This window comes from Dermacentor variabilis, chromosome 4 (genome assembly GCF_050947875.1).
Source record: "Dermacentor variabilis isolate Ectoservices chromosome 4, ASM5094787v1, whole genome shotgun sequence".
Classification (NCBI taxonomy): domain Eukaryota; kingdom Metazoa; phylum Arthropoda; class Arachnida; order Ixodida; family Ixodidae; genus Dermacentor; species Dermacentor variabilis.
This window is the reverse complement of record NC_134571.1, coordinates 143,653,188-143,665,979: the sequence shown is the minus strand read 5'-3', so window position 1 is coordinate 143,665,979 and position 12,792 is coordinate 143,653,188. Positions and strand designations below refer to the sequence as shown.

The following is a 12,792-nucleotide window of genomic DNA, read 5'->3' as shown; positions in this document are numbered from 1 at the left end:
CGTTTGTACTTACATTTGCTGTATTACGCGCGACATTCGTAACGCCGCGCTAAGGCTTTCGGCTCATGATTGACAGATCATCTGCTCAAATCACTTGTTTCATGAAGTTCTGCCTTTTTGATGTTTCTGTATTAGTATCTTACCTCTTTCGCTTCTCCAGTGGATGTTATTTTCTAATACTTCACTATCAGGTCTGATACGATTAGTTCCTTCCAAAGGGAGTGAAGAAACCCGTTGCCAATCGCCGGGTCGTTTCGCTGCCCTTGAAATTTCGTACAAAGCTTAAGTTTCTAGAAAAGACTTCCCACCCTTTCTCTTGTGGTAACTCCGCTTTGAACCCGAAAGTCAAAGAAACGCACAAATGCGTCTACGTAAGGCGTTCTGCCTGCAAGGTTGCCGAACGGCACGTAAGATCAATAAATCGGCCAATGCAGAAAGCGTCATCCCACGAGCAGGAGTGTGCCACGAAGCAAAAAATGTGGAAGAAAATCAAGGCGGGGCTCATGACGTAAATGAGACGTGTTCCCTCGGCTCTTATATGGGACCTGGCGGCGAAGAAATCTGGCTTCCGGACGCTAGTCGAGGCAGAAAGAGAGAGTGTCTACATTGGCAGTCAAACTCGCCTCCTGGCAATGCGACCTTTCAATTTCTAAAATCTCCTCTAAGAAGCAATCCATTTAAAAATTTTTGTGCAGTAAGACGTTTCTTAGGCGGTGTCCTCCCACTGCTGAATGTGTAATCAAAATTTGAAATTTGTCCCTGGTGACGTCCCTATAAAACGAAACTCAGCCACGAACCATTTAGCCGAAGAACAAAATTCCTCAAGCATAACGGAAAGTGTATAAAGCAGTGTTTTCTTATGAGCCGAGAACTGCTTCTGCTGAGCGATTCTCTGCATTGAATGTAAATGTAGCACCATGTTTTAGTAAACACTTTCGCAATAGTTGCGTAAACCAAATCGCATTTCCGTGCTTACTGATAAACGCATATATATTACTAAGAAAAGAAAAATATACTTCGTGCTCTCACCTGGCAATGCACAGTCTGTGTACTGGATGTCGTCCACAGCGAACATAGAGCGCCCTGGTACAAAGTTAACCCCGGAGAAGTAAAACTGCAAGAAAGGACAAGTTCTAAGTAAAAATTTCCCAGGTAAATGAAGTTTTCCTTTAAATTTCGTTGTGCACGCTTGCCCTTTTCCTTATGGTTTTCTCAGACAGAAATACTATTCGAGTAACATAGGCCAGAGCGTCATCCAATTGTGCAAGAAAGGTTTTAAATTGCATTTCGTTATTGGAATGGAAATGGGGATGGACAGTGGTGATGAACACAGTGGGGGCGCACAAGCGGTTACGTGAAAGCGTATTGATGTGAACCAGGCTAAGAAACTTGGAAGTAAAAGATACTTCAAGAGGCCTCTCAAAGAGTTAAGTAGCTGTAAGTCATTTAGTCAAACATGTCATTGTAGTTCACAAGTGGTAGCGATGAAAATATTCTCGTCCCTTATGATGGAGAACAGACGGACGGAATGAATTATAGGGCCACAAGGTAGGGTAGCATGCAAATTAGTTGGTTGCATTAACGTCTGGTTGCAAAAAGCAACCAGACGTTAATGATGGTACATTTATCACCTTAGTAACCCACTTCTAAACAAAATTGAAATATATAATAAGGCATTTATAAAGTAACAAACAAGACAGAAGCAGCCAGCTGACATACACTGATACCTGTCCTAGAACATTCAATTCATTAGACAGTTGCACACAGAGACTCTTTTATTTAGTTTGCAGGGAACACTTTTCGGAGCTAAAACACATCGGTGCAATAGAACACAAACGCGACTTGCCCAACGCAACCTGCAATTCACAATTCCTAGAGGGTAATTGAAATCTTTACGGAAACAAATTGGAGATTTCACACCAATTCTCTGACTTTTCTATTCGTTTCATCAAAATGATAAGTAATTCATATGAACGCTTTTGTACCTTTATGTGAAACATGCAGGAAATTTAAGTCCCTATAGGAATGTAAATGGAAATCTTTCAATGAGGTGTATTATTTTGCTATCTTAGTTAACGGTAACTTTATTATTTTCTGTAGATTGTTAAGCAAGACATTCTTGAAGACTGTCACGACCGTCAAGTGGTCCTAGTTTTGGCAGCTATGCTACAATATTCCCCGCTCATTGCTTTATGAACTCTTTTATTTCAACTGGCAGGATGTAACGTCCATTTCACTCGTGGACCCCAATGCAGAATTTCTATACATGCGGAATATATAAACGTTCCCGTGGCATGCATGTCAAAAACCTCCTGGTGGTACAAATTGTCAGGAAGGCCCTACTACTTCGTCTCTAGCAGACAATCTGAGCTCGTACTTACAGAGCACGTCACATGCTAGAGGGATTTGTGAGAAAGGGCTCTGACCACTCATGGAAGCTTGCATGCTATAACCGAAGGCGGCAGGCTCAACCCAAGCAGTTCGCATGCATTAAGAGACCCATGAATTGAACATGTGTTAATTTGGAAGCTAAAGCTCAGTAAACGGCCCATTTATGCCACAGGAAATGACGTAGTAGAGGACTCTGCGATGACTGGTTACTGGACATTTTTCTGTCGGCGCCTGCCGCTGTGCAAAGGATCATTTTTTTATCCCACCCTAATTTCAATGTGGTCTCTGGGTTGGGATTACCTAACGCAATATTGTGTGCGACAACAGAACACCGTACGCGACTCTGTTTGCTCTAGGTAGTTCTATCGTTCTATCTTGGGGTAAGTGTGTTAGTCATATACTGTGAAACAAGAAAGTCGCAATTTCGCCCGAAAGGCAAAGCATCGCTTGCAATAGCAAATTAGTGGACAGCCACACGAAGTAAGCATATTAGTTTTATCGGCCGTATAGACTTGTAAACATATAAACACTAACTAAATTAACAACCATGGTGTCACGCACACACAAGCAAACATGAACACATCTCACTCGACAACCGCGGAAACTTGCTGTCAAAGCACTCGTGCGAGGAAACACTGCATCAGCAGCGAGCGAAGTGACATTCATGGTGTCTATCGCTTCAAAGAAAAGAGCGCCGAGAACAGACAGCATGCACAAAGCTGCGAGCCACTGACGCACCTAGACTCTGGCCTCAACCCACGTCGCTCTCAAGGTACGGCCGGGCGACCGCGCACAGCTGCCAGAGGCGCAGTTGCAGCCGGAGTAGAACGCCGCCCCCTGTCTACCCTCCCCCCGGTGCCTTGAAACCTTGGATGCCTCCTGCACGACGGGAGACGGCGCGGTTTCTGCCCACTTCCGTCGCTTTCGCGTAGGCTAGATTGAGCCGTGATTGTGGGTTCCGCTCGGACGTTTTCACTCGCACAGACAAAGTAGGGAGTGCGGTGACGGTGTTATCGCCCTTCTATTTCATACAGAGCATCATGACGATGCCGAAGCCGACGGCCGAAATGCGCTTGCAGTCTCCATGTAATTGCTATTGCAATAAAACTGTATCCCTGCAGAGAAGTTAGATTCCCTCTTTTTCTTACGGACTTCCAGCTTTATGTGCATATGTGCAAAAAGCCCTACTTGGAAAGTGAAAACACTGACCTGATGCCTCTAAAACCTAAGGCGCCACTTTAGTCGCATTTATTGTAAGATCATTTGTGCTTGTTCACTGTAAGTACATCGGGGGCAACAAACATTTTTTTTTTGCATGACTCACGCTGATTTCCGATGGATAGCGGCCTATTTCGACCGCTTCGAAATTCCAGGTTCCTTCTGCAGGGGTCTCACTCATCGCACTAAGAGTCCAGACTGGCAAACCATAGCCGCCAGCCCTCATCATCAGGTCGATGTCCATACGTGTTCCTGAAAAAGAGGACGAGCCAGAAATAAAGCACAAAAGAAAAAAAATCGCACACGCACCGTTTCTTCTACCGTGAGTTGGCATTGTTCTTTTTTGTAGTTTCTTCCTGTCTCTGTAGAGGTGTAAACTCCTGCTTCTTTTTCTTGCGTTATAGTGACGCCTGAGTAGGTGGTGTGACGAATATGGCTAGGAAAACTTGAAGATGTACTTTGGTTCTTGTGTCTGATTGTTTTCGGGTTTGTGAATATAGGTTCACAATAGAAATGACTTATTTATGAAAATAAAGCAGAGCGCGTGAAATTGCTGATCCAGAAAATGCCACTGGTTGAGCAAGAGTGACTGCCATTACCTAGGTTACGCCTTTCTACAGTTCTTAAAGGTTCCTAATTGCTGTTGCTTCTAAACACAGATATGCATACAGTCATGCGACACTTATGTGCTGCTCAATGCAGACAGCAAAATTCATTCCTCACTTCAGCGCCACTTAATACCAAAAAGTTAATGTTGTGCGACCATTAAACCAAAAGCACAACTTCAAAAACGAACGTCAGCGCAGCCAACTGCCTAGAAAAGTATTCTCTGATACCTAAAGCGTAAAACGCTGGGCCCTCCTTTTGAAATTAGAAAAAGCCCTACAGAACCGAGTTTAGATTTCTTTCACGCATCTAGAATTTGAAGCCCACAAACACTGAAGGTAGCTTAAGGTGGGGAAGGGTGCGCTTTCTTTCTACAACATGGCCACTTAGTTCAAGAAGCAAATTTTTTTTACATGGAGTAATTCATTAGCATGTTGCCTACTCTGAAAGCCACGTTACTTGAAGTATGTGCGATCTATCTTTTTCTGATATCCAACTGCATAGCCACAAACATTTCCAAAACTAGCTTCGACGTGCATGTCAATATCTAGGTATCTAATAACATTCGAGGGACGTTTTTTTCCTTTCATTACACAATGTTCACATCATTCAAAGATAGATTATTTACTTTTATATTAGGTATTGCTATGTTATTGCTGCTAAGTTTCTGCTCAGGCTTGGCATACAGTGATATTATGCCCATCGAAGTTGAGCAATGATAGCGCCATGATGTGAACTCTTAGTTTCTGTATCGTTTCCGAGCCTTTGTCAAGCTACAGACAGCAGATTCTAGTGCAGAAATCCATTTCATGAACTTTATGGGGAAATAAAAAAGAAATTGGAATTTACCTCATTGTTCATCCGCTGACCTAACACAACTTTAAATTCGCACATGTCGTCCTGAGGCCGGGGTTCCAGTTCCCACTGGCGGCAAGTTGTCCTTTCTTACAATATCGTGACGTATCGTTGTCGCAAATTTAGAGCTGAGCATGAATTGTTGAAGGCGTTCTTTTTTATTTTAGCGTATTTTTTTATTAAGTACATGCATCTTCATAACGTTTTTCTTCAATTCATGGCCAGCTTGCTTCAGGTGGAAAAACCTCGATGCAGTTCAGTCCACCGTCACCCCTGATTTGCGTTTTTATTGCATCAAAAGGTTTCTAGACAAATACTAATGCTCAAGAAGTGACATTTATAAAAATAGTTATAACATGAAAATAGACTGCCGAAGCAAGATACTCAAGTGAGCCACCACTTAGTGTATACTTTTCATCAATTTTATGCGCTCGCATGTGTCGATTTTCCTACGAAGCGGAGCTACAGGCTTTATACAGCAGTATTCATTTAGACCAGTACGAGAGGGAAGAAGAAAAGACGTCCTTGTGTCCTTGTATGCTCTCGCATTCCGCCATGCGCTTGTAGCAAGAACGCAGAACCAAAGCGTTCAAAATTGCGCGTTACTTTACACAGCAAGTTCGAGTTATCGCTAAGAACCTTTAGGTTCTTAGCAATATAACAATTATAAAACCTAATAAACACCGAAAAAGCGAATGGAAGTCGGCCTAAACGTACTAACCGTTCAAAATGTAGTTGTACCAAAAAGTGAGCGTGCATAATTTGTTGGTGTTCCTAATAACTGGAGAATTGATGCCTGCACGCGTAGTTCTTCGAGTGGGCCTCGTTGCATTTGAATGAAGCAGCAGGTAAAATCCTGAAATGGATAAAAACAATGGTCCATTAGTTTCTTCACATATAAGCAGTGTTGTCATTTCTGATTTATCATCTGCAGTACCTTTGGCCAGTATCTGCGGCACCACGAAACTCCTCGCATAAAGCTATGAATTCGAACTCGAAATTGGCACATAGAGGGACTTTGAACAGTGAGTGTGTTTTTAGGTTATACATATATTGCTTTTTTGACTTCCTGGGTTATTGTGTTCAACTATACGAATGGTTCTGGTTCCATATATCAACAAGGTGCACCTTCTCACTGAGGTTTGATGCTTACTTTAATGTGTTGGATACGAGAACTTGATTTCGAAAACCAACAAGTTCAGTCTCCTTTGTTTGGTTGAAGGCTTAGGGCGGCGATATAACTCTTTTTTTTCTCTTCAGTCTTGACCGGTAATAGGCAGGAACATTCACAACAAATGTCAGTAAAGCAACCAAATTTCTCACACTGCAATAGAACTTTGCACACAAAAATAAAAGAAAACCATAGTCACTGAGTCACCAGCGTGCGTACAAACCAAGATGAGATTATTTGAACAAGATAGACACTTGATGGAGCAAGTAGTGTCTGAGCGTGACGAAACGTAATGACTTTTCGCACGGAGGTCGACATGAATATGTATCATTTTTTGCTTATCAGTAAAAATATATTCATTGTACCTATTTTTCAGGTTTCCAATCCATAGGATCCGAAATTGATGAGCCGTGTGGGCTCCAGTATTAGCACAGCGTACTTCTCTCTCTCTCTTTTAAACAAGTGCATGCATCTATCATTGATACACGAATCAGATATTACTAGAGATATCCAAACGATTGGCCTTCAGAGTCACCTTCGAGTTTTCCTTATTTACTGTGAATAGCACGAACTTCAGGATAAATTCAATGCATTTATTATTACATTGAAGCTACCTATGGCTACCGTCCGGAAAAATCGTGGCGGCGAACATAAAACGCGTCGCGGCAAAGCCAACTTTTTCGCGAATGCTCTGTTGCTCTCAATGTAATGTGGATATCTTGGAAAAAATCATACTGAAATTTGCCGCTAAGAAGACTATATCATTACGTCGAGCTTAATTTACTTGTAATAATTAGTTATTTGACAGTGAAGTTGCAAACGTTACAATATTCCCGTCTGTTGTCAATACATGGCCATCTACCGAAGGAGTATGGTTACAGAAAATGGCTGCAACTGTTGTTTTATCAAAACTACCCCCCCCCCAAAAAAAAAGATTATATGACAATTAGCCGCTAAGACAACTCTAATCTTACGCCGAGTTTCATTTACTTTTCTTGATTACAAGGTTACATTGAAGTTGTAAATACTGTGGAATTCCCGTCTGCTGTCCATACATGGGCTTCTGCGGGAGGGAAACGGACCGCCCCATTTTGTCCGATAGAATAAAGCTCCAGTCCTTACAACCTTCATTCAGCTAATTAATTAAGTAATATGCTCAATCGTAAATTACAGATAAACATGTTTTGTTTCTTGCCTTCCTTTTGACTGCACCATGGTCAACGCACATCGTACTTCGCGTGGAGGATCGGTTTAACGGCCACCGGCGTCTAAACTGCGCCCCGTCGCAGCTGCATGGACATCTGCGTCTTTAGAGCTGCACCGTAAAAGCTCTTCGGCGGTAGCTCTGTGTATGTATGACATAGTGCTTTACATAATGCGCGCCTGATGTTACTTTGTATTCCGCATAAATGACATATAAGTAATTCTATGCACAGTTACTTGCCAACAAAACTCTATACCAGCATAATTTATACCACCAGAGCAGCTTCGCTGGTCAACCACTTTCACAAGGTGAAATGGCTGCTCAGTTTTTTGTTTAATCATTCGGCTAGGTTGTTTTAATACGGGTGTATTCCGCTAGTGCTTCAAGAAATTTTCTTGTTACCCTAAAACGCTGCTGCCCTCCCGCCTCCCACCTTCTGAAATTGTTTAACCACGCGAACACCTTTTGCACGGCATTTCTGATTTCCACGCACTCTTGCAGCGTCATTTAAAAAGGCAATATTCATTAACTCTTTTAGTTTTACATATTGTAGACCGAAATGTAGCTATCGAGAGAGTGAGAAAAGCTACAGAAATTCTAATAATTGTCCACTAATGCGTAGGCTCGGCTTGTTTGGCTCGGCCGTGACGTTGTTCTTGCTTAGTTTTGCTTACTTGCTTTGTCTAGCTTATGCGCATCTACCCATGCCCTGTCCGGTTGCAAAGAATTATTGGGCTTTAGTAGGCAATGGCCAGATTTTCTTGCCGCATCCGGCTTCTTCAATGCAAGCGTACGAATCGAGCCGAAACGGCGGGCTCGAGCGCGCCTCGACGGAGCATGCAGCGCATCGGTCGAAAGGGAACACCAGCTGCCGCAGTACCACGTGAGGTGTTGCGTGAGAGGAGTGTGCATCGCCGCTGTAGCATATCACCCCCGCCATCCCTCTCGCAAGTCTCTCTTATGCGCGCGTTCCTGGCCCACGCAAGCTCTCGCGTGCATTCTGACTGCACCTCCCTAAGGACCAATGTAAACGCACCAAGCGTCTCAGCGTGCTCGCTTGCCCGTGAGGTGTTCATAATTCGAAGGATGTTCAGCAGCGTTCGGTTGGACATTGGGCCACCCCAAAGTCTCAAGTTCGGCCATCCCCTAATTTAAGCAGATTCACCCCCAAATTTCAAGTAGGCCCATACCCGCATTCCAGTTCTGCGAACCCCCAAATTCAAGTAGGCCCACCCTGAAGTTGGACTCCACCCCAAATGTAAGTTGGCCCACCCCCAAATTTAACTTGGTCCACCCACAAACTTGCATTTGACCCACCCTCAAATTTAATTTCGCCCACCTCCAGATTATAATTTGTCCTATCCCCATGTTTAACATGACCCACCCCGAAATTTCAAGTTGGCCCACCCCCTAACTTAAGTTTGGCCCAACCCCACATTTCTACTTGGCCCACCACCAAATTTCAGTGGGCCCACGTTGAAACATTAAGTTGACCCACCTTCAATATTTTAGATGGGCCACCCCCTAATTTAAGTTGGCTCATCCAACATTTCAAGTTGGCCCTTTGCAGATTTCAAGTTGCCCCACCCGTAAACTTAAGCTGGCCCAGTCCAAAATTTAAGTCGGCCGAGCCCCAAATTTCAGGTAAGCCCACACCCAAATATTAGTTGGCGCACCTGCAAATTTCAAGATGACCCACCTATAAATTTCATTTAGCCCACCCCTACTATAAGCCTTTACGTGCATTTTCTAAGGCGTCCTATGTATCTCTATGGGTATTCTCCTTTACAACGAAGCTGTGTACCTAACCGTCTAAGGAAATCTTCGTGTCGTCGTTGGCGTAGTAAGCAAAAAACTCCCCATAGGTGGGCCGATCCCGGGGATAGCGCAATGCCGGGCCGACCCGTGCCGGAGGTGAAGGAAGCCTTAAGCACAGCCCGTATGTGGGCCGATCCCGGAGATAGTGCAATGCCGGGTGCAGGTGAAGTAGGCGTTAAGCACTCCCCGTACGTGGGCGATCCCGGATATAGTGCAATGCCGGGCCGACCCGCAGCGGAAGTGAAGCAGGCGTTAAGCCCTCCCCATACGTGGGCCGGGCCCGAAGATTGCGCGATGCAGGACGAACCCGCGGCGGAGTTGAAGCAGGCGTTAAGCACTTCCCATACATGGGCCGATCCCGCAGATAGTGCAATGCCGGGCTTCTTTGACTGTGCCTTTGTCTGTTTAGTGGTATTACTTTCTGAAACATGAATTACAACCAATTCGCCCGACTTTCCCTTCTATAATGCTCACGCATTAAAACCAAGCAACGCATAGAAAAATGCAAGAAAATACGGGTTATGGTTGTGGCACTATAGTGTTTTGCATTGAGAACGATATGATCAAATGGTTTTTGTTAAAGCATGATCAATAAACCGGCTTTAATGTCCCAGAGAACAGAGGGCTATGAGATCAGAAGTACAGCAAGGCTCTGGATGAATTCTGACCATCTACGACCCTTTAAATTGTATTCGATGCGCTGTAGACGCAAGTTCGCACTTTTATCGGACTGGGTTACGGCCCATGGTCACGGTCTAAACCGCATAGCTATGCTCGGCAGCAGAGTGGCATAGTGACTGATTCATCGCATATTGTGAAGTAAACTTAGCTTACAGAAACAAAAGCGGCAGCCGAACATAATTTTGGCTGTGTGTAAGATCACAATATTTCTACGTTCAGCGTTCATTAAAAGGCATATAGTTTTAATACAGAAAGGATATTTGCAACATCTTCTAAAAGCTATAAATACGGTGCCAAATGAATTGTGTGCAACCTTTGTTAAACATTTACTTGCTTATTGAATCTTGTTCCACGAACGGCAAATGACTGACAGCTTCTGTGTGCCAACGCTTTCACAAAAGGACGTGTTTTCATCAGTACAGGAGCTGCTCTCCTTAGCAGCGGTGTTATACGTTAGCTGGTACTCCCAAACTCTAAACGGGTAAAGAGGAGAATCAGCTTGTACGAATAGTTGGGTAAGGGAAGCCAAAGTGTTTTTTTTTCCTTCCCCCACTTGCTTGAAAACTTCGATCTTATTCACCTTACACAGCGAATAAGCTTACTGTTCTGTCTCTCTCTCCCCCTTTCCTTCCAATCCCGTTGAGGGTGGGCGAAAGCATGCTACGCGAGCAAAAAACTGTTAGAGAAAGCATTTGCTTCTTTGGCGAAGTCAAGTTGTAGCGAATAGACGCTAGCTGAGGCCGCATTCCTTGCTCAACCACTGTTAACGATCTCTTGCCTCCACCTTCGCGCGTACTTATTTCTAGTTTGAATTGTTTCATAGCCTCCGTCGACTCCAGACCTTCCAATGAACGCGCAGCCATTTCCACGAGCACTCACCGTTCCGTTTAATGTTTGCTTTGGTGAGCGGCGAGTTGTCGACTTCGCCTACCCACTTGCGGCGCCATGCCGTCGGTCCACGGTTCAGAGGGCTGTCGGCCACCCAGCCGCAGAGGCCGTCGCGGAAGTCGCAGGCCCCACAGTTCCGCTCGTCATCGCCGTTGGCGCAGTCGATCACGAAGTCACACACGCGCTCTATCGTCACAGTCTGGTTGCCACAATCAAACCTCTGTGTCGACCGTGCTGCGTGAAAGGATAGATGGAGAACAAATACAAACTTTGCAGGTCTACATAATCTTGAAGAATGCTAAGTCGTGAAGCTTCGTGCGGCAAGTACTGAAGACGACTAAAGTTTTTATAAAGTGGGCCCATCTTGGCAGCGTCGAAATTAAACGTTAGCACGATAAATTTAACTTGGTCACACAGCGAGTGAACTAGAAAGAAAACACGCACAGACATCAAACTATTGTCTAATCCCAAAGTAAGAAAGAGAAAGTCTCCCTAAATTTCAGTGTTCGTCGCTATAGCTGCAAGAATGCTCTTTATTGCAGGGTACCGACATTACCGGACGCCTAGGAAACGAAAATGTTTAATTTTCAATAGTTATCTACTGATTACGTACGACTTTTTTACGGTACTTCATACTTTTCAAGAGGTTCAACTTCCTATGGAACAGATACTGAAGTTGCTGGAACATGCTAGCGTCGAATTCATAAAATTGTTATATACTATAGTCCGGGAATAAGACTAAGAAACAGTTCCACAATGTTATCAGTGAATCAGACATAAATTACAGAGAAATAAATGCATGTGGGCTGAAGTACTGAAACGCATATGAGCGCCAATATTGCAGAATTAGTTCAACACCACTAAGAAAACAAGGTAGAATATATAAGTAGCAAATACCCCTTATTTTTTATAGGTAATATACCTAACTGTATGCAACTTTTTACCTTTGTGTTCTCAGCTACTGCACAGTTGATTTGCCATATGTCACATAATTTGCGTATATTGTGTTTCTGGCGTACGCTGTGCCCATGATTCCATTTTTTTCCCAAGGACAATTCCGCAGTTAGCAATAGAAACCGTCTATCTTTTCTTCTTTCTAAAACTCACAGCACCAGTAGAGACCGAGCAGAAATTATACTTTAAACAAAAATGAAACAGATAAAATCCGTTAATTCATTCATATGAAATGATAGAAGGTACAAGACACTGGCCCTACTCTCCAGCATAAGCACCACTTGTGATCTAAGAACACTGGTTTCATCAACCACTTGCCCCTCCATTGCCCAAACATTTAAACTTCATTTGCTCGGTATTTTAGCCTCTGCCATGCTCACTTTTCTCAGCGAATCGATTAACTCGCTGGCCCACACAATCAGTCACTGACCAGTCACTGACTTTCGTTAAATCACTGAGTCCCTTCTCTCTTAATCGCAAATTACCGATCTCTGATCTTCTAGTGGACAAATCTTTTTCTCGGCATCAGCGCTAAGCAAATGAATTGTAAATTTCGGCCTGCTGAAAAGAGTTTACATTTCTAAAGGCGCCTTTCTTTATTCAGGAAACTACCACATCATGTAACAAATGTCGTGTTAGAAAAATGCCTGTCGTTAAAATGTGCCGCACAACGCAGCGGTGTGGCAATTTCCTGAAAGCGCCCTTCTAGCTCTTCTGCACCGTCTAAATTTGAACGCCATTGAATGGTTAGAGTAGATTTTGGGGACACTCTGAAGTCATGTTATTTCATCAGATCTCTGTTAAGCAGCAATACATACACTAATGATCGCCTTTTCATTTCCCAGTTGCAAGATCTGCCCTAATATGAATAATTAGCAATGCTAATAACTACAGATTCTTCGCAAATCACTCTATAATAAAGTTGCAGTGACGTCAAAACTTTACGGTGCTGGGCGGAAAGTCCTGCAGTGGAAAACGATATTAGCCCTACCGTCATCCATCCGGC

The 12,792-nt window shown here is 43.7% G+C and overlaps 1 protein-coding gene across 5 annotated transcripts in view; it reads right to left on the bottom strand.

The window, feature by feature from the left end:
* The window catches only part of LOC142579872 (MAM and LDL-receptor class A domain-containing protein 1-like), a 245,253-nt gene that overhangs the window by 86,440 nt on the left and 146,021 nt on the right, over positions 1-12,792 (bottom strand). For all 5 annotated transcript variants that reach the window (XM_075690505.1, XM_075690509.1, XM_075690507.1 and 2 more), the window contains exons 35-38: positions 10,824-11,066; positions 5,792-5,926; positions 3,716-3,861; positions 1,030-1,114 (exon numbers count right to left, since the gene is read on the bottom strand). In XM_075690505.1, the coding sequence (XP_075546620.1) occupies positions 1,030-1,114; positions 3,716-3,861; positions 5,792-5,926; positions 10,824-11,066 (609 nt within the window). The remainder of the gene's footprint in view (positions 1-1,029; positions 1,115-3,715; positions 3,862-5,791; positions 5,927-10,823; positions 11,067-12,792) is intronic.